General features: G+C 41.5%; 1 protein-coding gene and 1 long non-coding RNA gene across 4 annotated transcripts in view; one reads left to right on the top strand and one right to left on the bottom strand.

Annotated features, from left to right (window-relative positions):
* On the bottom strand, nucleotides 1-12,784 carry LOC308196054. The gene is made up of 5 exons (XR_013952043.1): nucleotides 12,648-12,784; nucleotides 9,009-9,182; nucleotides 1,904-2,023; nucleotides 1,136-1,224; nucleotides 1-331 (listed from the first exon to the last, which is right to left on the bottom strand). It is a non-coding gene; the product is annotated as an uncharacterized lncRNA (long non-coding RNA).
* Nucleotides 12,674-25,910, top strand: part of ELF5 (E74 like ETS transcription factor 5) — a 22,709-nt gene continuing 9,472 nt past the window's right edge. For 2 of the 3 annotated variants that reach the window (XM_080594506.1, XM_080594508.1), the window contains exons 1-4: nucleotides 12,680-12,798; nucleotides 16,810-16,936; nucleotides 23,198-23,431; nucleotides 24,423-24,473. In XM_080594506.1, the coding sequence (XP_080450632.1) occupies nucleotides 16,813-16,936; nucleotides 23,198-23,431; nucleotides 24,423-24,473 (409 nt within the window). In that variant the 5' untranslated portion in view covers nucleotides 12,680-12,798; nucleotides 16,810-16,812. Of the gene's footprint in view, nucleotides 12,799-16,809; nucleotides 16,937-21,037; nucleotides 21,111-23,197; nucleotides 23,432-24,422; nucleotides 24,474-25,910 lie in introns of all 3 variants that reach the window. The other variant, XM_080594507.1, reaches the window with a different exon arrangement.

Below are 25,910 nucleotides of genomic sequence, written 5' to 3' on the forward strand. Positions count from 1 at the left end.
TGCCTGATAGTACAGGCTATAAAATCCATGCCTGATAGATATTCTGGACACAAACCACCCCATACCACTGATGAGTACTGACAAAAAGACTGGGGTGAGCTCAGCTGATGAACGATTCTCTGGCATGTATTCCACAAGAAAGGAAGGAACAGTTACTCAAAGTTAAAATGACGGAGAGATACATTTAATGTACCTGTCTTGCTCCTTCACGCACCACTGTGGATTCCAGACATGCATGTATCCTTCAAGAGTCTTTCTCTTATTCTTCTCCTGTATTTTGGTTGTTTTTAATGGAAGTAGACTTTAAATAAACAAACAACATTTTTCCACCCTGCAGTCACACAAAAAGACTTCGTAAGTTAAAGATCAACTGTGTCTTGGTTTAAAACTACAAAGACTCAGATTTGTATGTAACCGTCTTATGGTCTACGGACTATTTCCTAATTGCATGCTTTATTGAAAATTTTCTGCTTGAAGTGAGTTTGAGGCTTCCCAGTGACCAAAGTCATATAATTCTTTCCTTGATCATGGTTTTATTCTTCTGTTTGTTCTTTGTCTTTTTGTTTTCCTAATGAGCTCTTAAGAGAGATGATTGCAAAATGACTGTATATGTCTTATGTAAGGCTACTGCAGGCAGTCAATTGATGCTTTTTGTAACCAAGTGATACAGATGTGTAACCAGTTTCAGACCAGGGTTCCATTTTGTGAAGTATTTACAAACTGATGTTTATATATATAAATAACAGACAGAAATTTAATGGAAGCATACTCAAACTTTGAAAAATATACAACTGTGCCTGGAATCTAGAATACCTCACAGGGACCTGAATGAGCAGAAAAGAGTCTTTGCCATTAATAAGTCTCCTCCATCTTTATTCTTGTTTAGTAGGTAATTCTAAACAGGATTTTTTAACCCATGGGGGCAAACTGTACTATCCAAACATGGTTTATGCTGAGCTCTTTCAACATTCTCCTCTAAAAAACATTCTATATGGGTGACTATTGTACTCACTTCAGGAATAATATTGCAATGACAGCTGAACCAGATAGATGCTACCTATCTTCCTTTAATTAACTATATGTATATCTTAAAGGTTTTAATTTATCTTAATGCAAATCACACTCTAAAATTTACCTCATCAGGTGACTTGGTGAATGAGGACTGCAGTCAGCTTAACAATAAAGACTTCTTCCAGGCAAAATAGATGAACTAAAGGACTGTTCCTGTTTGAAAATTGAAATGCCTATTAAAAATCCTTATGATGCTGGAGATTCCTCCAAAGAAATATTGTTCACAGGTTTACATGAAAAAGAAATAGCACAAATAATACTGTGAACTACTGATTAAGCAAGAAGGATGAATGGTCCTTGTGGCTGTATATCTTACGTTACTGGTCATTGCAAAAGTACTACCTGATATCAACTGTATCCTCATTCTGTAAGCTGTGTCTAACCTATAGGACCACTAATGCTGTTCTAACACAGACTCTGAGATGTCCCAAAGGGGAAATTGAGGTTTTGAAAACAGCACTGCAAACCCCCTCCAGCAAAGGTGAACAAAGGCACTTTTCTCATTTTCTGTGCACACACATAGGAGAGCAATTCCCCATTGTTACCTGTGTCTGCCCTTCTTGGGCACCTCATCTGCAGCTCCTCCCTTACAGAAATGTACGGAGACATATTACAAGCAAATGTTCTCAAAGCATGACAACTGATTACTATCTGACTTGGCCTTGGTACAGCCTGAGCGTGTCAAGACCCGACAGTATTTCAATATTGTAAATGGAGTTGGACATGAAGTGAGGACGTGCCTTCTAAGCTTCTTCACTAGAAGTTGGCTTGGGAGAGATCTGTAAGCCGACATAATGGAAAACTAATAGGAGTGGTAATAGGAGTTGCATACCGTTCCTAGCTGAGGTCCATGTAAAAAGAAAAACAGCAGTGGTTGCAGAAACTAACATGAGTTTTGTTAGCTCCCAGTTCAGCTCCCCGACTTCCTGGCTGACCTCTGGCTGTCATTTGTCTATCAAAAAATGTAGAGGTGAATCAGTTAAGTGCGTGAAGTCAATGTGTATATGCTAAAGCATGTTAAAGTTTCAATTCGGTGCCCTCATGTAGCCCTAAATCAGTGTAACTTAATCCTGAAGATTCAGTAAGATAATGATGTTTAACTTTCCTTTTGGCAAGAACAATCTATCCTACCCTAGATTTCAGTTCATTATCCATCATATTTTTGCAGAGCTGTAGTCACATAGTCTTGAATGCTGATCCCTTCAGATCTGTTAAACAAGTCCAGGTCAAATCTAATGACTAATTGGACATGAGATAGCCAAAAGTGTGATTGCTGTTGGCAGCCAGTGGAACAGCCCTGCCCTAGTGCCAGGGCATAACAGGGGATGCTGCACTGATCTCATTTTTCATGTGAATTAAAAACCTTTATCATTTGTAGTAGTTGAAGTTTGAACAACACTTTTTACAGAACTGGAGGTGTTTGGGGCATTTTGGCCACTTTCCAGCTGTCTGAAATAGTATGGCAATGGACTATTTGGGGAAGCTGAGGGACATTCTTTGTTGGTGTTTTTTAAGAGAGGTTGAACAAAGAATTGTCAGAAGTTATCTAGATGTTGATTCTGCCTCAAAACAGAAGAATGGACTGGACTGGAGATTCCCAGGGTTTCTAGGCGGGTCTTGCTATGTCTTCTGTCACTTTTTCCTCTGCTTCCTCATTTCTGCACTCATATGGTTCTATTCCTGTTGTTCTCCACAGACTTGCTCCCTTGCTTGTTCTCTTTCTCTCCTCTTTGATCAGAAACATAGTTCCCAGGCTCCATTTCTAGTGCTGATGTGCCTCATTAGTGAGGAATGCTTCAGTGGCCGGGATAATTTGATTTTCTGAGTTCTTCCTCAGTCCTAAAATGCTTGATTATAAACCTTCGTTTCTTGTCCTAATCTTGCGTGGAGTTCTGTGTGCTAGTAAGTATATGCTATATTTCACAGAGCATCTAGGTCTCAGCAAAGCAATTCCTTAAATACATCACTTTAAAACTGCAAAGTATTTTAACAGAAGAAACTATAATAAGAGAAAAATACATTGATCAATTTTTAAGCAACTTCTTTGAAACAGTTTTACATGGAAAAAATGGTAATGTATGTTCCTGTTTTAATGCTGTAGGATAAAGAGCAAAAGGACGAGCACTGCTGAGCTTCCAGTGACTGTGGGATACTTTATAAAAATATAAGCTAATGGTTTTCTTGAAGAACAACAGAAATATGCTACTGAAATAGAAACATCATTTTTTAAATCATGGATTTGCTTGTCATCAAAATTCATTGCCCGACACCTAAGCTAAGGCAAGGACTGGCTCCCCTGATGCTTTTGCAAAATCCTGAGCAGCACCACAGTGATAATCTTTCCAGGATGTTTCCCTGCTAGCAGAAGTGGCTGAAAAGCCACTGACCTACCTGCTCATTGTAAATTGGAGAACCTAAACTCAGCATATTAACACTTCCTCTGATCCATTTCCTGTCATGCACAGGAAACTTTGCAGCATGCCCCTGCTGAAGTTCTTCCTCCATCACTCACTAACCTAACATTTACAGATTTTCCACTAAGTTCCCCTAAGTTCAGATATGAATATAGACCTCTAATGATGAAAGGAAGCCCAAATACCCCCTCCCCAGTGCCTCTTCACTGTCCATCCAGATAATGCACGTATACCTCTGGGACGTGTGAAGGGTTAAAGATTATTCTTCATCTACAACAACGTGCCATTTATCCTCTAATCCTTCATGCTTAATTCCTGAAATGTCAAAAGCATTGTTTGAGCCAACAACACTGGCAGCATTAAGCTTCCTTTTCTGCGCAGAGTGCCTGAGAAACAACAGACAAAAGTTTTCATTTCTTTCTGGAAGCCGCCTAGTTAAGGGTTAGTTTCATCTGGCTGTGGCACTGATAGCTTACAAGGTCATTTGAAGGAGAAACTCAACATAGTGAAGCACTGAAATAGGCTCAAGTGATCTCTGCAAATATCGAGGGAAACACACCACTTCTGTACACTAGGACATACTGCTACTCCTATTTTCAGGATTAAACTGAAGCGGAAGTTCAAATGTTTGTATTTATCCAAAGAAATACATGGCAAGACAAGAAGCCAAGCAGAGGTGTTCTTGTTGCTGGATGCTTTCTTTGGTCCCTGGGCTGTACTTCAAGCACAAAGGACCTCAGTAGCCTGCTGAGCTTCCAGGCCATAGTCTGAAAGGACTCTTGAAGCAATGCTTTCTTCCAAGGAACTAGCATGCAATATGAGTGGTATAGCAGTTTAGCAAGAATAAACTCCCCCGATTATAAGAGGCCTACCTATCTGACCCACCATCTAGAAAAGATAATTTGGCCAGGAGTAACATGGCTCTGTTGCTGTTCATAGAAGAGCCTTTGTACTTGTAAGAGTGAATTTGTCCTTCCCATACACAGAAAAGGGTTCATTTAGTTGGAACTGTGAACAGCTCTTTGGCTGAGAGATGCCCATCTTTCTGGTTGCTAAAATACGTGTGCTGCCTTTGCAGGCAGTGGCAAAGGCATGCACAGGTGTGTAGCAATTAAGAGGTTACTTTACTGTGCTTTTCAGTTTCAAGGATTAAGAAACAGGCTCAAACACTTTTTGAAGTTTCATCTTTCATTGAATCCCTTAATCCCTCCAAGCTTGGCACCATTTCTCACTCATTTGTTTATATTTTAATCTAAAGTTTCTCACTTGAGAACTACATTGACCTTTTGTTTAAACCCGAGGCTGTGAGTGATGGTGCAGCTGGGAGTTTTGTTACAGCTTTTCCAGCTGCTTCTCACGACTTGGGGGAAGAGCGGGGAGCCTGCACACGAGCACTGCGTGAGGCTGGTCACATCCATGGCTACTGATTTTAGCTTTGCAAGTTGTGTCACTGGACCTGAATGCTCATGAGCCAAAAGACAAAGCAGTCATAGAAAGCGAAGGATGTGACACTGAGGGATCAATACCTGAGAAAATGTCATCATTTTTTCTGGGTTAGATAACCCTTATGTTTTAAAGAGATACTAATTAGAACTATTAAAATATGTAAACATTTATACCAGGCTAGCAAAGGGCCAGATCTCATGTTTCACCCATTCCCATTCAACAAAAGCTTGTCTTTTTGGTTCACTACAGGCATGTGAGAGAGAAAACTGATTTGCACAAACAGCAAGCGTGGGGAGGAGACACAGCTCAAAACACCTCTGTGATCCACAGGCAAATGGCGCTCTCAGACCAGCCTAACCCATGAGTTACTGATATCTTGCCTCATCAGCTTCTAAGGGAGCAGCAAAGATGTCTCTGGCCCTCTGTCACCACCACCACCCACCACCCCACCCCGAGCAGCACAGTGAAGTTGGTGGCTGGCTGTGTGTCCCACTGTGTATTTGCTGGGAATGACAGAAAGACCCTTGCATGTCCCACCAGAGGCTCTGATGTCCTGGAGTCTGCAGCATGAACCCAGAGGCTACGCGTGGAGCACAATGTGCCCTGGCAGCCTGCTGTTGGGATGGAAGCCCACTGCCACGCTGCGTCCTCAGCAGGGCTGTGTCAGTGTCCATTCAGCCCTGGCTTAAAGCGTTTCATTTGGTACAAAATGGTACATAAAGAAACAAAACATTTCATTGGTACATGAAACATTCATTAGTACTTTATGTATATTTCATTTGGTACAAAATTCTTAGAAGCTCTGTTCCTCTCTTGACTTAGGTGAGGAGTAATGCAAAACTAGACTGAAAACACACAGGGGAGGAAAGGGCTCAGCTTCCTTGCTGCTACTTTAATAGGATATTGCATTCTTCGAGATGTGTCTTAAGAATGAGGATGACCACCAGTGATCCCTAAAAAGGAACATGTTCCACAGCAGGGCTGGCTGTGGAATTTGCCGCTGCAGGAGGTTATCGTGGGGCAAATGGGGCAGCTGGGCTTCAACAACTGCAGCAGCGTGAGTAACCACGGCAGTTATGCAAAGAAGGGCAGCAATAAATGTTTTTGAACCTCATAGCTCATAGCATCAGCTGATGACTTGTGAGAGTCAAGAGGGGAATTTTTTTCCCAACTCTCAGAATTGGCTGGGTGCTTTCTGCAGGGCTTCCCCTTCCCAAGATATATTTACTGCCCTTCCCTCTGCTTTGTTCTGGCTCAGTAGATTCAGGATAAGAGATGTGATCTCTTCCAGGCTCTGCTTTGTGCCAGGGTAGTTAGCATACAACATTTCCCTGTACTTTCCTGTAAAGACTAATAATAATTTGATCATATAGCACCTTTCACTCAGAAGTTTCACAAAGTGACTACCACAAAATCCCACAGTTGTCATGTTGGCCAGAATAGAACACAGACTCACAGATTTTACTCAAAAGATATCCAAAATCCTCATTTCTAACAGCTGTATTTTTCAGCCACAAAAACACCAGGTTCCACACTCAATCCTTACCCTCACTAGGACCCACAGGGTCACCCTTCCTCACCCACCATGCTGGAGGCACCCAAACCCACCAACGTCTCCAGAACTTGCCTATCAGCCAAGCTGACCTCAGGGCAAACTGCCTTTCAGTCCTGTGGTGCTGGGACTAGGACACAAGATGCAGGATCTGACACTGAAATTCTGCCTCTGCCTAAGGACCCTATGTCTGTTATTGCTTATGAGACAGCCATGCTGTAGCTCACTGTTCTTTTAATCAGTCTAATTGAGAGGATTTCAAACTGCATGGACTAATTCATTAAGCTGCAATAATTCCCTGGGTCAAAGCATGAGGAGGATTGCTTTACAGTCCTACAATTAAGGCACCGACCTTAAATAAAGAAAGGGGACAACTCAAGCTTATAAAGCTTAAGATTCTACAAGATGTGAACACATGTGCAACTTTTTACACTTACCTAAAGCACCACGTTAATGAATGAGGCCCTTCTAGGCTCTGTCAATAGGAAAGGAAATTTGTGCCTATCTTAAAAATTATTAAATATGTTGTCTCAGAACACAGATTTTTTAAAACAAGGAATCTACTGTGTATGTGCATGCCTTCACAACAACCTTCCTTAGTGTCCCACAGTTTTCAGTCAGAGAGGTGAAAATTTGTTTCAGAGGACACAAAATGAGGAATGTATATACGTGACTGTTCATAGATCAGAATAAATTTGAGATCCTGAGGTAGGATGGCTTTCAGATAAGTCTAGACATCTCATGTATAGACCTCTACATGAACGCTGGCCACCTAGACCTCCGAGAGAAATAGGCACTTTTATTTCACCTTGTAGAGGTTTTATGGACCTTGCTAACAAACAAAAGGTATTTAAGAAGGATGATCATTTTTATAGCACTGAATTGAGCTCTACTACTGTTTTCCAACCCCTCAGCTGTCTCAGACTGATCTACACCATTGTTCCCTAACCCCTCCAAGTCCGTAGGGGAATTCCCATCATATTTTAAAGGTCAAAGACACACCCTTGATTTTTCTTCCCTTTAAAAAACAGCAGAAGGTTGTGTAAGTGTGTGACTCTCAATTCTGTGGACATGAGAGAAATGGCTCTCACTCTACCTGACATTCCTTAGCAGGGATTCTGTTGTTAGATGGAGCAGCTACCCACTTATAGCATCTAAAACTGGGAGGTGGCTAACGTATTTAGAATGGGGGCTAAAAGGAGAAATGTTTCATCATCCTGGTGAGCTGAGATCAGTCCATGGTCCTGCTTCCTTTCTGTCAAGCAAGAGAGGCCAAAGCAGAAGAGAAAGGAACAACTTCTCCCATGGTGTGGAAAATCCCATTTCTTGAGTCACGAAGTGCACAAAGACATTTCTTCACTAAAGTGAATCCAGCACAGCAGTCATTGCTACAGAGAAGTCAAAATCATGCTGCTGAACTGTCTGGAAAACCAATGTTTCTGTTCTGGCCTGTCTTCAGCTATGGACCTGTCACCAGTTCCAAACTTAAAAGGCCCAGGTGCTGCCTAGTCTTCACCACCAAGTCTATAGTCAGCCTTTGTTTTTCTCAATATTTATTTATGCCACCAGTTTTTATTCTAATGCTGAAAACATTCAACTTGGCTTCTCACAAAATATCTTTTAGAGCAGAAAATGTGCAGAATGTGTATTTTTAACATACAGCAATCATCCCAGCTAATGCCAAGGAGATTGTTAGAGCTTCCATCATTCTCCAACCCTACCCTGTTTGGTGGAGAAGATCTCTAGGATACAAGGGAATGGTATGTCAGAGGAAATGCTGGGAACTTGGGGTGTTCTGCAGCTTTGTTTAAAGATGTTACTAATTGTATCATCACTAATAGACTCATCTGTCTCTAGTCAGTAGTACTGGCTCAGGGATTACATAGACAAGAACATGGAAAATTGGTACCTTTTTAGGAGACTGTGAAAACTTGCTGGAGATCAGCATATGCTATAAAACCAACCAAAACCTGGATAACTAACTGTTCATGCCTCTGGTCAATGCTGAGAACCACGGTGTTATCAGAAATGAGATAGTCTGGGCATATCTACCTATGGTCCGATCACATTTTGGTTGCAGTGCTGCAGAAGGTAAACACACTGAATCACTGTCAGGAATCAGCAGATCATGGCAGGAATACATTGAGGCTTGGAGTAGGTTTAGAAACACAGGAATGTGAAAAAATCTAAAATTCTGTTGTTTTTTTGTTGTTTGTTTGTTTGTTTTCCCCTATCGATCTGATCATCAGGCTCTAGCTCCTTAGGGAGCTGTATACTGAACCAGTGCAAGTTAGTCTCCTTTGCACGTGACTGTGCACATAATCAGTGGCTGGCTCTTTCTCTGAATTGCTCTCCCCATGGGTGGGCATGGAACAGATTCACAGAGAGTCATGTCAACTGTCTGAACACCACATCTGTGGCAGCCTAGGTGCCTAAGAAATTCAACACACAATCACATCACAGCAATATCCCAGTAATATTAAAATCTACGTAAATACCTAGATTCTTTGAACATTGTTACTTACCCTCACTGCAAATGTCAGGGCGGGATCCCTGACGGCAGCTCACGGTGGGGTTGCACACTTGAGGAGGCGGTGATGCAATATTTATTTAATGTATTTCATGCATGTTGCTAAACCTCCAGATGTTTGTTTCTCTTACAGTTCTTCAGAAGTATGTCAGGATCTGTGAGGGCATCTCTGTGAGAGACAAAAAGCTTTAATTAATATAGTCAGTCCATCACTGAGTTAAGTAGGATGTCTTTTTCCAATAAAAGTATTTCCAGATAGGTGTCTCAGAAACTTCTGCATATTCTGGGAAAATTGGCATGATTCTTGTTTGGAGGATCTACATATGCAGGGATAAAGATGTGATACTGTGTGTTCATAACATCCCCTGCTATGACCGGGCAGCTGACACTGACTTGTTTGGTGTTGGTCAGTTCTGAATGGAGAAAACAAAGTCAATCATAGGGGTTTTTTTTGCTGGTGTAGCTGGAAGAAAAAAAATATTTTCATGTACTGTATTATCCCTTTAAAAGAGCCCTCCAAGCTGTTCCAAGAAATCTCATCCATTGTGTTAACTGTAAATGGGCGTTTAATGCCTATCTTTCATTTTAGAGACTGGTTGTGTGATTTTTTCTAATGTACTCTGTTATATTGTCACTTAACCTTAACGTTGCCTCTCTTTTAGAAATGCTGATAGAAGCCTTTTCTCTTACCTTGCTCATTTTGATGTCTGCTGTAGAAAAAGACACTCAGATTAGTTTTGTATCAGGATGAGAGAAACCATGAAGTCATTATGGTCTCAGGTATGCTGAGTAGAGCTGATAAGGGACTTTTCACTGATATTTGGTATCTCATTGGTACTTGGATGTTTCCGTTGACATTTTGACTGGTAGTCTGAAGGAAAAACTGATGAAGGGAAGGCTTTCTTTGCTACAGGCAATGCAGACCTCACTGGGATGGGCTGTGGTGCCTGGGAGATGGATGACCCAAGGTGCACAAAATTAGACCATGCTAACAGAGAGGTGTGTTCATTGCACCCTCCGTTATGGCAGGGCAGCTGGTCCTATGTTGTTTGGTGTTCATTATTTCAGAGTGGAAGAAACAGAGTTATTCAAGGTTATGCTGCCATAGCTGAAAGAAAAAACTAGGTTAGTATTTACGATTAGCATTATCATTCTTGTTTCACCCGCACACTTTCCAGACCATCTAATATAAGTCAAAGTCTCCGTGGAGTCACTCAGATGATTGCAAGAGATAAAAAATAATAATGGGCCATAAACTGAGGGAATATCAGGCGAACCCAGCTTAATAGACTGTGAACAAAGTTCATTGTAGCCAGTGGAAATCTGAGCTGCATTTGGATCAGAAACATCTCACTGTGGAAATCTTTAGTGTCCATTTGCACTTGTCAGCAATACTTCTCTGATCAGTCTGCAAAGCTCTATGAGTGGCACTTTTATTAAAAATTGTGAAAGATGGTGTCATGGACTAATCCAATAATAACTTCTTCCTGCTACTCTCAGGAGCCCAGTCAATCCTATTTAAACCTGCAAAGTCTTTGTTCATGTGCTGAGCGCCCAGGCTCAGGCAGTTCAGTGCAAGACAAAGTACACAGCATGGACCAGTGCCGCCTTGAGAATTCAGCAGTGCAGAGACAAGTATGCCTTCACAACAGCATTAAGAGAGAAGTCTTTTTCTACACCCTTGCAAACTGAGTTGATTTTAATTATTTTATTTTTGTTGAAGGGAAAGAGAAGTAAAATAATCTTTTCTTTTTTTTGTGGCTCTTTTCTTTGGGATATACTGATCATACTGTGTTTACACAGCCTTTCAGATCTCTCTGTTATTTGGCACAGTAAATATCACTCCTTCTTTATAGAGCTGTTGATGTTTATAAGGTTAGCAAGAATTTCCTGTCAGGATGAACTCAAAGTCTGTATTCTGCTGTATCAATGCAAAAGCCACACTGCAGGAACCCAGACCATTGCTCTGGACAAACTGATTAGCTATGGCACAACCTCATTTATTTGGCCTTACACATGTGGTGGGCTGGGTTTCTGAAAAGATCTGCTTGTGATGGAGCTGTCACAGTACATAAGCATCTTACCCGTTGGAAGAAGCAAACTTGAGCATTTGGCCATTTTTAAAGAAATGTGGAGGAAGATGGAAGAAAGGTGAGAAGGAAATAAATTAAAAAAAAATGGCGAGAGATAAATAATCTAGTCAGTTTAAAAAAAAAAAAAAAAAGCAGGAGAAGAAAATAAGCAAGAAAAAAGAGCAGGGCCCCATGAGAGCCCTCAGACCAAGCCCCAGTGATGTTCCTGAAGGCGAGCATGCCAGTACATCGTGCTGCCCTGACCTGGCTGGCCGGGACACTGCCTTTGGGTGGCCGCCACCAGCCCCACCAGCGGTGTGTCCTGGTATGCCGTACCTCTCTGCACTGGGGAGATGCAGCGTGACGCTCCCTCTGAGTCACTTCTGCCTGCCTTCACACACGCAACAGCGCTGCCTTGCACCAGGGCCACCTCTCCGTAGGGCCACAGCGTGCAGCTCCCTTCCTCGCAGCGAGACATGCGCAGGAGCAGCAGCATGAAGCTGGGGAGGCTCCCTGACACCACGGTAATGGGGCAAATAAGTGCCTCTGCTTTGAGCAGGAGCATAAAAGACAAGCAGAAGACTAAACCAAAGGGATCCTGGGAGCTAATGCCACAGTATTTGTCTCATTTAATGTCTCCCCCTCTCCTCCCTGAATGACAATTCTAGCTGAGGAGTTTCTGAAGACAGGAAAACCTTAGTCAAATGCCCACCTAAAACATAAAAGAAAAGGTATTTTCAGTATTAGAAATAGCACCTGTCAGAAGAACTGAGGTGTCATACTTGCCTAAATCTTTAACTCAAGCTGTTTACACAGGCATCCTCAAGAGACTACTAATTAACGTGGAGCTCAGGGGCACAAAAATATTTTGATCTAGGCTGACCAAAGCTCTTCCTCATTTATATTTAAAAGAAGTGTCCTTTTATATTAGATGTGCTCATTTTATTTTCCAATTCATTCTCTCCACTGTCAGTGTCTCTGATCTGTTGCTTCTAATAATGCCAAGCATCCTCCTCATGAAAATTCAAATCGCTTTGCAGTCATTTAAGACCTAAAGGCAGCTGCATCTCGGCTAGAGCCCAGTAGGTTTTCGTGGATCTCAGAGGCACTGTGAGATGTACCAAGCAGAGATGTTGCTTGGCATCAGGTGAACAATGTCCTTCCTCTAACACTGTCAATGGTTTGCTCCATGATTTTAAGACAGCCACTTTGCTGCATCCTGGTCCTTGTCAGAAGTAAATGGTGAGGATGCCACTTCCCCAGGCTTTGAGATCTCTGAGCATAATGCAATAGTCCTTCCTACGTGCTAAGGATGTAAAAGAAAGAGTGAAAGAGTCTCCTCAGTTCAAGTAGTTACACACACCAGGTTTGCTTAAGGTGGTCCAAGAGTCAGGCTTACGTAAATCAACACTAGAGAAGCAGAAAAAAACGATACAGAATAAAGGTAAACTTTCTGCACTTCAAAATGTTTCTTTCTCCCCCATTCTCTGGGCTGTGTTATACTATATACTATCACTGTCATCAAAAGGGGTGTGTATAAGAACTTGAAAAACCAAACAAACCTGTCTGTAAGGTGTTCCGTATATCACAGTCCTGCAGGTGGCTTTATTTCCAAAGTGCTGGGCTGTGCTGCTGTTAAAGCCTCCTGCTCCCCCTTGCTCCCAAGACCTTCTGGATTTAGCTGCTGCATCAGGAGTAAGCGCCTGCCTACAAGTAAGCTCCGTTTCTTTATTGAAGTCTCTATTTTCAAAAGGGCTGTCAGCTGCCAAGGTGTTTTTGCTGTGATGATTTATCAGGCACCCAACTGATGTACTGCCTGCCATTCCTATTTGTGCATCACCTGTTTTCTCAATGATAAACAATTGACTTTGGTTTAATGAATTAATAGAGGAGACATGCATGAACCCCAACAAATGCTTTTTAATAAATTAACGATCCAGACCTGTCTCATTAAATCAAAAGAGAGTGTTTGTAATGTGACAGCTAATTAATTGCTTCTTCCAACCAGGCACCAGCTGGAGCAAAACCAATATTGTAAAGCCCTCCTGTTGTTTAAACAGACTGCCTCTTCCCCTTTCTGTGTCCCAAAAGTGTATTTAAGCAGATACGTATGTGTGTACATAAGCAGCACCAGCTAATAGTGAAATACTATTTGATGTGACCCACACCAATATCCTGTTTGCATAAATATTTAAAACGAGATTACCTTTGCTAATGATATTAAGAATTAACATTATTTTCTGGAACATGCATAGCTCTATATAGGAGTAACAGTACAAACTGCATATGGGTAAAACAGGATTTTTCCTTCCTAAATGGCTTTTGCTGCCTGTCACAGCATGTGGTCTAGCCTGTAGGTGGGACATGGTGCTGACAGCTTTGCCCCACACCTGTGAGTCCAGGTCCAGTCCTCAGCAGGGACTGAGGCTGCCCATCCACTTCACAAAATTAGTTTTCCAGTTTGGACAAACAGGTTTTCCTCACAGTAAAGTATGAAACCAAGCATGTGCTGAGTTCTGAACTTTCCCAGATCCAGTGGCTTTGGCTCTGTTTCAGATTCCCCTTCACTTGCAATAGTTCATCCATCTTCCCAAGTATCATTTAACTTGTGCAAATCGACTTTCCACCTCGGAAAAAATCACCATGAAAATTCACAAGCAAGGCACTAAATCTACTAAACTGTCGTTACCATTTGGACAGTAATAATGCAAATACTAATAACTTCATCCTTTTCTAGCTAAATCTTACCCAGATGGAGAAATGATTATAGCCTTGCAATGTAACATATTATTTTATCTAAGCCTTCACTATTTCCAACTATTTTTTTTTCCACTAAAAGCAATAGCCTAAAAAAGTCAAAGTCAAATGAGAAATGATTTGTACCGCAAAGAGAATGTGTTGAATTCACCTTCCTCTCACATTTTTTCACTTCGGTTTCAAGCAAAAGTAACTCTTAAACTTGGGAAACTGTCAGAAAGAAATTATTTTTTGCTGACAAGCAGTAGAAATAAACAGTGAAATTCTGTCCTTGATGAATTTGAGGGGAAAACTGTCTTGAGTAGGACTGGGATTTCACTCCAGACATTTCTCTGTGTGAAATCTTATTTGCGGGCAGGCAGGTATGGAGAGTTGTGGAGATGCTTTGAACTGGGTATCTTGGCAATCATTTTTAAAACACGTCTCACCAATTATCTGCAGGGATATTCTATTCACTTCTCCAAAACTGCAGTTGGCTTTCGGGAGTTTATTTCTGCCTACTCAGTTGGTACTGGGGTATATTCACAGCCGGCTGCTCATTGTGCTGCCTGGGGGGTGACGGTTGCAGGGAAATAGGGTATGCTGGCTGCCGAGGGCATGGTTGGGAAGATCATTGTCACTACACGTGTCCTGGAGGTCTCTACCTTTTGCCACAGTGCCGGACCGGGATCATTGACTGCACAAATGTAGGTACATCTCTGGCAAGGTCCAGAATTACAGAAGTGGGCTATCAGTGACTTGTAGTTCTCCCTCCCTTCTTCGCCACTCTGTTTCTATCCAGCTCTTCTGCGTGTGTCTGTCCTGCCACCCCTTGGTGAGGAATGAGAGGTGAAATTCTTCCGTTGAAGTTGAAAAAAATTTGCATTGATTTCAAGAGAATCAGAATTGATTTTCTGCTGTGTCAAACACTAATTTCCTTTTATACAGGTAGTAAGCATGAATAGCTGTCAAATCCCTTGTTTTACAGAGACATGTGTCAATACACTGGCACAACAATACAGAATGGTTGGCTTCTTTCTACCAGACACTGTGAATTTCAGAATTCTGGGTATTGTTAGCCAGCATCATCTCATGCCAGTAATGGAATTAAGCATAAACGCAATTGAAGAAAAAAAGTTAAATAAGCACTTTGTGCTTCTTTTCTTTTGGATTATATTCTGCAGCAATTCAGAATGCCGCTGTTTTGACTTTCTAAATTATTTGTGAACAGATACGACATTGGGAACCTTTCTCTGTGTGGGCCAGTAACTCAAATGAATAAAAAAATCATATCATAAACTCTAATATTAAATTCTGGCAATCCTGCTATACCTGAGACAGGACATGGTAGACTCATATGGATAGCTTTGCATGAATTCGGCAAAATTCCATATTGCTCACTGAATATACGGGGTTCATCCAAAAGCACAATTATAAATATATACATACATATATATATGTATGTATATATATAAATGCAGGAGCTATTCTACACTAAATCCTTTGGCAGAGATGCACAGTGGAGAGACTCTTTGGATACATTCACTAAAATGATTAATGGTTTAAATCCTCATATGTTCTATTCATAATGATATGATTAAGTGGAAATGCAATGTTTTTGAAATACCACTTTGCCCTACATCTAAATTCCTGTATATCAAAAGATTTCAGAAGCCTCCTAAATGTTTCCACATTCCATATCTCATCAGTACATCACATACATTACGATAGGACTTATCTTTCAATTCTGTAATTTATCTGTGAATACTTTTGAATCCTTCACATTTTCTCACTATGTGCAGCTATTTGGACATCTTTGGATTTGGGGTTGATCTCTAAGACTATATTATCCTATTAACTAGCTCAGGTGTCTTACTGCTAGAAATTACCCAAGCTGGAATTAGTTATGAAAGGCAGAAGCAGCTTAGGTCTGAAGAAAAGAGCCAAACTGGCTTGAGCAGTTTTGTCTGAACTCTGAAAGGCAAGAGCCAAAATCAGGTCCATTTATGCATTCACAGCAGCTAGTCCATGGAACAATTCCTCTCTCTCCCAGAAAAGAAACTAGGACATAAAGTGCTGTGGATTTAAATTCCACTTAATTCTTTCCTTCACATCTCTCAAACGATCACCATTTCTACTAAGCTGCATATGAAGTAGTCCAGGGTCATAGGTATCATGAGTCTTAGCCATGAAGAACAGCAAAATGCATATGTGTGTACTTGCACGTATGTATGTGATACATGCATAAAGGAGGGGAGTGGACCACAAATTCTCTTCTTCTGTACCAACTTTAGTTCATGTCATAGATAATGCTTTTTTTCATCTCTTTCACTGAAATATAACCAGTTCTCTGTTACTTTACTCTGCAGTTGTCTCACTTTTTTATTTATTTATATAAATATATAAAATTGTCTCACTTTTGGTGCAAGAATCATCTTTCCTGAAGCGTGCAACCTCTGAAATAGTTTCCCAATTTTCCACATAAATTTTCAGTTTCTAATCTTCTTTGAAAGTACATTTCTTTCTCAGACCTTGTTAATCTCCTCACACTCTACACTGGCTGACATTTGTGGCAGTGTCTTATGGACACAGGGAGCATCCTTACGGCTGGAATGATGTTTTTCATCATGCGGACTGTATAGGGACTTGCTCAAATATTTTTTACCACTGATCTCATTAAATCATAATGTTAATCATAATGTTATTTTATGGTTTATCCTTCACTCCCTAGGAATGTGTGATTCCAATCATCTTTACTGTAAAACTACCTACGGTGTGTTTGTCAGCTGCATTGCTCTTAAATTTCTTAGCTCCTTTAACTGCAGGTTTCAGGAGGTAATCATTAGCTTTGGTTGAAGTTTAGGTGATGGTGGCCAATGGTACATCACAGATCTATATATCCACAACAATGAAATAATGCCTGTCAACTCATAAAGTAGGTTCTTAATACTATCTTTTCATCTTCAACTAATGTATTAATATCTCAAGGTGATGCTGGATTCAGTAACCCACAGCACGTTTCTGTCAAACACAATGGTTTGTGATCCCCTGATGTCTTGGACAGAGTTATTTGGGACAACTGAAGATGGCTATCCCACCTGTGATCATCAGACAGGTATGTAGACAGACTCCAGTTGAAAAGAATGTGCAATATCAAAAATTTATGGCTGGTTTGAATTTAATTTAGTTCAATTCTAATCATGTAGCAAACAGGCTGAGCCCGCTATTATACCCTTTCTTTTTTCTAGTCTGACTAACCTAAAGCTTATAACTAGCCATGCAACATAAAGGAAGAATATTAACCAGTAGCAGTTTTAGTTCTACAGTGCTTTGTGTTTCAGTGATGTTTTCCCCTCTTGTGGCAAGGTGATACACACAATGCAACCAGGAACTCCCAAAGGACAGTTTGGTGCATTAACTGGGGCAGGGAAGTATGGGCTATGCATGGAGAGCTATGCAATTCTCTACCTGTGCGTTTGGAAAGCCCGTTCTGCTCCAGGCCACACATCTCACATGGGCATCCCAGCTGTCCGAAGGAACTCATTCCAAATCTTCTCCCTTTGAAACAGTTGCTTTAAACTCCTAAACAGTGCTGATACTCTTCTCTGCACTCAGGCTAAATCATTCAACAGGCTCTGGAAAGAAAGGTAGCACAACTCAGTCACGTTACTGAGCCAAACTTGTGGCTAACGAAGATTTATGGTTTTATGCAGTATTTTTCTCTTACAAAGCTATTTTTGTCCTTTTAAATGAGAACACTGTTGGTCTTAAGGAAAAGTCCTTTCCTGCCAAGGCACAGTTGGAGTAATAAAGAAAAAACTTTCCACATGGCTTCTCCTGGTGCTAATCCATGACCATTGAGGTCTTAGTGTTTTGCTTCAATATTGCTGAATTTGTCCATTCAATGTTTGTGTGACGTATGAGGTAGAACATAAATCTTGCTTCAACTAAATGTCTGTATTCAAAGCCCTGCATAAATTGAATTTTTATTCAAATATATAGAGATAGAGAGCTTTAATATTAGTTTTCAATCCAATTTAGAATGAAATTCTAAAGTACATTTGAAATGACAAAAGTCACAGAAAGTATTCTGGTTTAAAATTTAAATTGCATTTCAAAGTACCTCATGCAATTCAATTTACTTTTGGATCAGTCACAATAATTCTTCTTATTTTGCCTTGATTTTTACCTTAGATTTGCCTGCTATTGCATCCTATTTCTCTTTTTCTTTCTTTTTTTCCAACAACAAAACAAAAAAGAAAAAAAGAACTGAAATTGAAATAATCCCAAGGGGAGTTCTGATACCGGCAGATCAGCATTTGCCAAGGGCAAAGCAGCCCTTCAGAGTCATTTTGACAATTTCTAGCGTTCCTGCTGTGTGATCCCTGGTTATCAGTGCAAGCTCTGTGACTCAGCGGCTGTTCAGCCCTGCATTCACGCCGGTGAACAGCAGAGCGGTGTGCGCACCCCGCAGCTGTGCTAAACCAAGCTCCACCTGGAGCTAAGCGCAAAGCTTCCTCAGCTCTAAGATGCAGGGTCCTGTGCAGCAATCAGGTCAGGCTCCCTCGTGCTAAGCAAAGCTGAGCTGGGGAGATAATTAGCCTTTGCTGACCATGGTAAGAGCTACATTTCCTTCTCCGCATGTTTGTTATTGCTCAATTTTTGACGCTTTTAGGCTTTCCATACACTCTTGATGTTTACAATAATTTCTTCCCTGTATCAAATTTAAGCCGACCTTGTAGAACCTGTGAGTCCTCTTATGTTTTCCTTCGTTTCTTCCACATCAGCCAGGGAGCACACTGAACATGTCTAATACACAGAAACAAAACCACTCCCGCAGTGCCACCAGCTTTGCCCAGGCAGTCGTAGGGCAGCCAGGGAAGGACGTAGGTCAGCACAACGCTCAGCCCGCACTGCCTTCTCATCACAGTAACAGGCTGAAGGACTGGGACCCATGCGTCTCTTGAAAACCTGCTTTGTACTCACTAGAAGCAAAGTATAAGGTCAAGTTTAAACATATTCCACATGGAAGTATGTTATTAATGTACAGAACTATGTATAAACCATGTATAAACCATATATATATTTGGATAAAAGGGATGGCAAGTCTGCCTAGAGAGTCAGATGATCACTGATTTACAGCCTATAGCTGGGCTCAGCTCCTGTGCTAAGCAGGACACTAGTATTTTTATGTACAAGCCTAAATTAATATATGTACAAGTCCAAGTAAAATATTTCCTCTGAAAATGTGAAAATGTTCCTGCAAACCCGAGCAGAAAGAGGACCCTGGCTTAGTGGGACCTTCGGTCTGGGACAGGCAGCCATCCTCGTGTTCCCAGGAGGAGAACTGCAGGGTCAGTCACCCTTTACACATCCCACATTGGTCATTTTAGTGTTTTCATTTTCTGGCGAGCAGAACATATCAGGATTTGTATTTTAGGGGGCATCTTTTTTGTTTTATACAAAGTGGAGGAAGCTAAAATCTGTGACACTAAAATATTGTGTCATTTTCATTTCTTTTCTTCATTTTCCAGCACTTAAGTGCTGGAAATTAATATAGAAATATCAATATAGGGAAAATAATATCTAAAATGTACAGAAATTCTGTCTCCAAAAATTAAAACAAGTCTAAATGAAATATATCTTTTCCAGCTGACAACAAGGTGGGCCAAAATGTATAGGAGTGATCTGTCTGCCTTATATTACAAGTGGGTTATATATAAACTGGCTGTGATGCATCCACCCAGTTTTGTTATGGCTAAAAGCAGTATCTCCCCCCTGTAAGCACACACATGACATCGGCTTGTATATGCCATGCAGAGATCAGTGCATCCCAGGACAACCTGGGCAGGTGTCTTTTACTTGGCCTGTGCTCCTGAACCTGCCTGAGACTTCGTGCCTTCCCCAGCCTTGCTTGTCACCACCGATAAATAGCAGGAGGCTCATTTTCGCAGTGCAGCCCCAGTGGGGGACATGAACGAAGCCCACAGACTGACGTTACAGGGAGATAACGTCTGCAAACGCCATTCCCCAGAAGCTGGTACTGGCCAGCACAACGGGGTTCCAATATTCAGGTTTAAGGAGAACCATGGTAAAATAGCCAATATAATGGAATGGGCAGCGGAAATCACCTCAAAATGGTGTAAAGGGCAAGGTGTGAATCCCAGGCTCTCTTCTTCACCATCCTCCTTCCAGGTACCCTCCTTTAGGCAAGCTCCTGGCAGGCCCCTGCCACCGAGGGACCTACCTGTCCCCTCCTCTCCTGCTGGAGGGCTTTCCCCTTGCGCTTTTGCACGGTGGTATGAAATTCTACCTGCCCCTTTCTTTTTCACTAAAAGAAAACCTGAAAATCTCTCGGAGAGGTTTTGCCTTTGGCCGACCTTTTCTTCCAGCAGGGTGTTCGAGGTGGCACGGTACCTTGGTCACGTCCATCGCCAAGCAGGGGAAGCTCCCCTGAATGCTTAGCTCAGATGTAAGAACCAAAAGGCAAGAGCACATGCAAATAGGACGGCTTGGTGTCAGCACGTTTTGAATGCTCATCATATACATTAGTGCTTCACAGAGCCCTGGAATATTCCAAAAAATATCTGAGCCTTCCCAAAGCCAAAGCAAACAAGGAAATGAGACCAGATGAGTGCTGCTCCATGAAAGAAACATGCTGTGGCATTTATATTGCCAGCAAAGCTGATGTTTATCACAGTCAAGTCAAAGTTTCAAGACCAATGGCCAAAATATTTCAAGATTATTCAGTCTACCTGTGGAATGGCACAATAAACAGTCGTACTTTTCTTTCATGATATGATTCTACGAAAAGAAGAGCCATCAAACACTTGCAGGCAGACAGACAGTGCCGTCACCTTGTCATTCGGCTGCTTATTGCAGACAAACGCAGCAAAAGGGTCTGGGATCGCTCGCTGCCGCAGCTCACGGCGCAGCCTGGGAAACCCAGGGCTGGATTCACACCCGGTCCCACAGCGAGGCCCCTCCGCAGTCTGCTCTGCCTAGCTGGGGACCTGGTGGTGCTCCAGGTTCCCTAAGGGGGCTGGAGGATGTTGGCACAGGATTTAAAAAAAAAAAAAAAAAAAAAAGTCTACCTGGTCCAGAAAGGGATCGATTCAGCCTTCTGCTTCTCTTGAGCAGCCTCTACAGTTGGGATTTTTGTAGAGCTCAAGCTTGATTTTGAAGTGATTTTTTTTTTTTTTTTTTTTGCTGGCAGAAGCCCTGTGAGCCTGGTGTTTCCAGCACTCCCATTCTCCCCCAAGGAAGCCTCCAGCCTCTGACACAGCCAGGTGTGTGCACTCCGCAGGGCTCGGAGGAGCTGATCCAATGTCAAGCTCACCAGATTTCCCTTTTAAATAAGGAGCTGAATAAAATCTCAGATTCAAATATCCTCGAGCGATGGGGCCCAAAAGCCAGACCCAGATCTTCTGCCCACTTCTTTGCTTTACCAGGATGTCACAGTAGCATCTCAGGGTTTAAAACACAGCACTCAGGATTACATTAATTCTGTATGTGCATACAGATGAAGATATTTATAGCATGGGAATGATTCATGAAAGCAACCACAAATTCCCCTGTAAACTTTTAGGACTTATAATTAGAAGTATTAATTATTTTACAGAAGCCCACGTAGGATGCAAGATCCATATTTCAGTTATTCTGTCACAATTTCAAACCCTTTGAATTAATTTCACTGTGGAAACTCACCCAGCCTATTTGCATCACTTTGCACTCTGAACTGGCTGTCTAGACAAATGACAGGTACAATCCACCTTGCTTGCAGTGCTATCATAACCTAATTTGAATTACGATGTCATACAAGCAGTGCCTAAAATCAAAAGTTCAGGATTCATTTGAAAATGAATTAATGAAAAAAGGATGGCTAGACTAAGAAATCATGAAATATAAGTCCAGAATAAGATGCTATGAGAGGTAAAAATAAACTAAACTATTTCTGCTTCCATTGTGCTACTTTCATTCACATGATATTTGATTGCTCTCCTGCTGTTATTTACTGTTCTGTAACAAGGCTACTTCAAGAGCATATGAAATAATACAGATAATATATTCAAAATCAATTTAGAGCCCCTAAATTGATAGGCTCTGAAATCAATAATCTCTCAAGGCTGGTGTTCCTGCAACTGATTAAGAATCTCACCTGAGAGAAATTGCTAGCCATCCTTAAAAACTTTAAAATAAGAGAAGCAAACAGAATAATGAATGAATGAAAATAAAGACTCCAAGATGCGGACCTGAAATCTATTCTCCCAAACTTTATCTCAGTGGATACAGAACGGACACAGTCTTGCCCTTGCCTATATTTCTAGTCACCTGAAAAAGCTAGCTGTACATGCAGAGGCGTCTGACGGGAGAAAATTGTAAGCTCAGACCTTTGCATGTGATAGTCTAGCTCCCAGAGAGAAAAAAAAAGTTTTTTACAGACTGCCCATCACTACGTGCCCAGCTACTTCAGTAATACAAGCCTGTGTTTTTATTTCTAGACAAAAAAGTGTGAGTCACAGATTATGCTTGTTAGCTGCAGCATAGGGTTTTATCACACCAGACCTAGATTTTATATCAGGAATACTTAAAATAAGTTTTTCTAGGGGAAAAAAAAAAAAAAAAAAGGTGTATCGTAAATACATACATATTTCTACACATTCGCCTGGTACCTGCATTGCTGAGGAGAGATACCTGCTAATTTAATTGGCAAAGTAGCTGCAGGTTTCAATTCCCTGGCAATTTTACTGAGAAGCTCTTTCACACTTCCTCTTACCTGTCAGAAATGTTTCTCCGGTGGAAGGCGTGTTAAGAGTAATGCATTTTTCAGTTTCTAACCTAACAAAAAACATTCCCTACTGCGACATTAACAACATCATTTTAGATTAACGGAGTGAAGGAACTTGCTGGAATTATGAGAAAAGCAAGCAACAAATGAATGGCATTTACCCATCTGCCATAGAGCACAGTCGGTTGTCATCGAAGGAGAGTACCTCAACGCCTGAGACAAAAGGTTAGCTCAGTCTAGGAATGCATCACTCATTTTTACCACACGCTGCCAAGTTCTCACAAACTCTGTACTCTGACCTTTTCATATTTTTAATTGCTTTTTTAAAAGGTGTGTTATCTTTCTTTGTACGTGTAAACAGTTTCTCTCAATATGCCTGACAATTAATAAGAATATTTGTGTGACAACAGGAGACAGTAAAATGCACAAGGCAGGTCCTGATGTTTTCTGAAGGAATAGGGAAGGAAGTCTGCAGTCAGAAGACAAGAAGGAAGAGGGATCGGTTTTGCCTGAAGCATGCTTACTAAAATGAAGTGCACAATGAGCTTTGCATTGCAATGTTCCCCTTTCTTGCCAAATATGTTGCAGATTCTGATTCTTTCTGGACATCCATCCACCCGGAGTACTGGAGTAAGCACAACGTCTGTGAGTGGTTGCAGTTTTGCTGTGACCAGTACAAACTAGATGCCAACTGCATTTCCTTTTCCCATTTTAATATCAACGGCTTACAGCTGTGCAACATGACCCAGGAAGAGTTCCTGGATGCTGCAGGCATTTGTGGCGAATACTTGTATTTCATCTTACAGAATATCAGGACGCACGGTTAGTGTTCCAGAAACCAAATGCAAAAGAAAAAGCATTGTATTTTTCTGTGAGTTTCATGCTAGCAGAAAATGTGGGATTCATAGCCTCCAGAACTGAAGGATGGCAAAACAAAGGGCTGCTTAGGCGCCGTGCTGAGCTCAACCTGCACTGTCCTGGGAGGGGTTACATCCACACTGCATATAGAAAGACACGGTGCATATTTATTCCCGCAACCCAAAATACTGAAGGTTGCTCTGCTTCTCAGAAAGTAAGCAGGTTTTGGCTTCTTGGGGTTATTTTGCCCAGAGAAGTTGTGGATCCCTGCAAATGTTCAAGGCCAGGCTGGATGGGGCTTCGAGCAGCCTGCTTTAGTGGGAGGTGTCCCTGCCTGTGGCAGGGGGGTGGAACTGGGTGATCCTTGGGGTCCCTTCCAGCCCAAACCCTTCTAAGATTTTATGCACTGCAAACCCACCTAGTTACTGCTAGGCTCCACGATGCTCTTGAATACAAACAATTTTGCTGTTTTCAACCTTATCTTGGAAGATTTATCACTGCTTAAATGAATTTAAGTTCAAAAACTGTCTAAGTTATTGATGGTTTTGTCTAAGTGAAATAGAATTAAAACCTCTGCTGCAGGTACCCTTTCTCTACATAATTACTTTCCACAGGTTAATTAGTGGACGTGCCATGCCAGGGTACTTCTACCAGGGTTCAAGGAAGGAAATTCAAGACGGAAATCTGCCCTGGCAGATGAGGCATTGAGGGGCATTTGGGCAGCTTGGAGCCCTCAGGGGCTCAAGCCTGAGGCTGGGCAGAAGAAGATTATTAAATGCAGGAGATAAGGATGTCGTTAAAGGAATTAAAGAATACAGAGCTGGGAAGAAAAGCTCATTAAGAAAATTAACATTTTGTATTCAGTGCTGAGATTGAACAGCACTTTAAATTTCAGTTCAGTCATTGATCTTCTGCAGAAAAGAACTGAGCACTGGATTATGTTTTTCCCTCACAGGCATATCCTTTTTCACTGATGTAGAAGAAACAAAGCCAACCAACAAGGACTGTAAGTAAACTTGCTTGTACACACTAAGCTCCATTCAACCGGAAACGCAGTGTATTCAAAGATTAGCAATATTCAGCAGTTCAAGAGATTTATAAAACTGAGAAAATCCAGGCCATTTATTCCTACTCAATGCCTTTCCTGAAACACCTGCAGCATGCAGAGAAGTAAATGGTAACAGATCCCAACATTTCTGAACTGGTATTTTCAAGGGAAGTAGGATCCCAGGAGCCTTTTTAATTTCACTGAGGCTGCAAGCCATGCACCAAGCAGAGCAAAGCTGTTCTTTCATGCACAGATTCCCGAAGGGCAGAAGCAAGGCTCCATTCGCATGAGAATACTGTGAATTTCTGAGGGAGGTGGCACAGTTGGCACAGTAACACACAGTCACAATTAGGGATCCCGCTGGATCCTAACCACAGCCAAGCTGGCTGTCCATCTGCTGAGAAGGCAAACAGGTATGCTAGTAAGAAAATCAGGTGTCTGACTACCTCTAAGCACAGTCAGAATATTTTGTAATCACTCAGTTCTGACCATGACCTGCTTTAATAATTCCCAGTCAGCGCTGGGGAATTAGTGTTTCTGGCTGGATTTACTAGTGTTTCCCACTAGGATTTAGGCAACGTTGGATGCTCCATCAGCGAAACCCTTGAGCCAGTAAAAGAATACTGAGCACGCTCACTGACATGAAAGACTCCAGTGAAAAGCAGCAGTCAGAAAAAATACATTCCAGGAAAACTTCTTACAAATTCTAGCTGATGCTCTTTTGGGTCACCAGCAGATTCTGAATAAGTTATGAAACCTTCATAGCTAAAAGCGTAACTCTTTCAGTTTCAGATAGTCTCGCACGTACTTAGATGGTTTGCTTCCACCTTTCAATGCATATTATTGTTGGACATGCAGCAAAATGGACTCCAGGTAGACAGCTCTTAGAAACATAACAAGATAGTAACAACATAAAACTGTGTTTCTTCTTCACAAAAGTTCCCCTATTTTGGTACTTTTAGCCCACTACTATTTATCCAGTGAAATAAATTTGTGAACTTTCATAGGGTTTCACTGATCACCCTTCTCACTAGATGTGTACTCAACAGACAGATACTTTTACAGCCATAGTCTGCATATTACTGTTCTTAGCAGACTCTGATAATCCTTCCAGTTCGGGTCAATCAATATCCTCTTCTAGTTGTTCTCTCATCACTACAGTGTTGAGACAGACACTTCTGAAGTGTTGATTCAAGTGCTGATCACCTGTGCAAGTATATTGGCAAATATCATAATCCTCTACTAAGTGGTTTTGACCTCTCAGAACCATCACACGGCACGAAGCCATGAAACCTTCAGACTGCACATCACAGGGAGCAGCCTTCATCCGTGCACACCAGGCACCCAATTCCATAAGCCTACAGAATCCAAGCATTTTGAATATAGCTCTGACAA

Source organism: Anser brachyrhynchus, assembly GCF_964034855.1.
Source record: "Anser brachyrhynchus genome assembly, chromosome: 5".
Lineage (NCBI taxonomy): Eukaryota > Metazoa > Chordata > Aves > Anseriformes > Anatidae > Anser > Anser brachyrhynchus.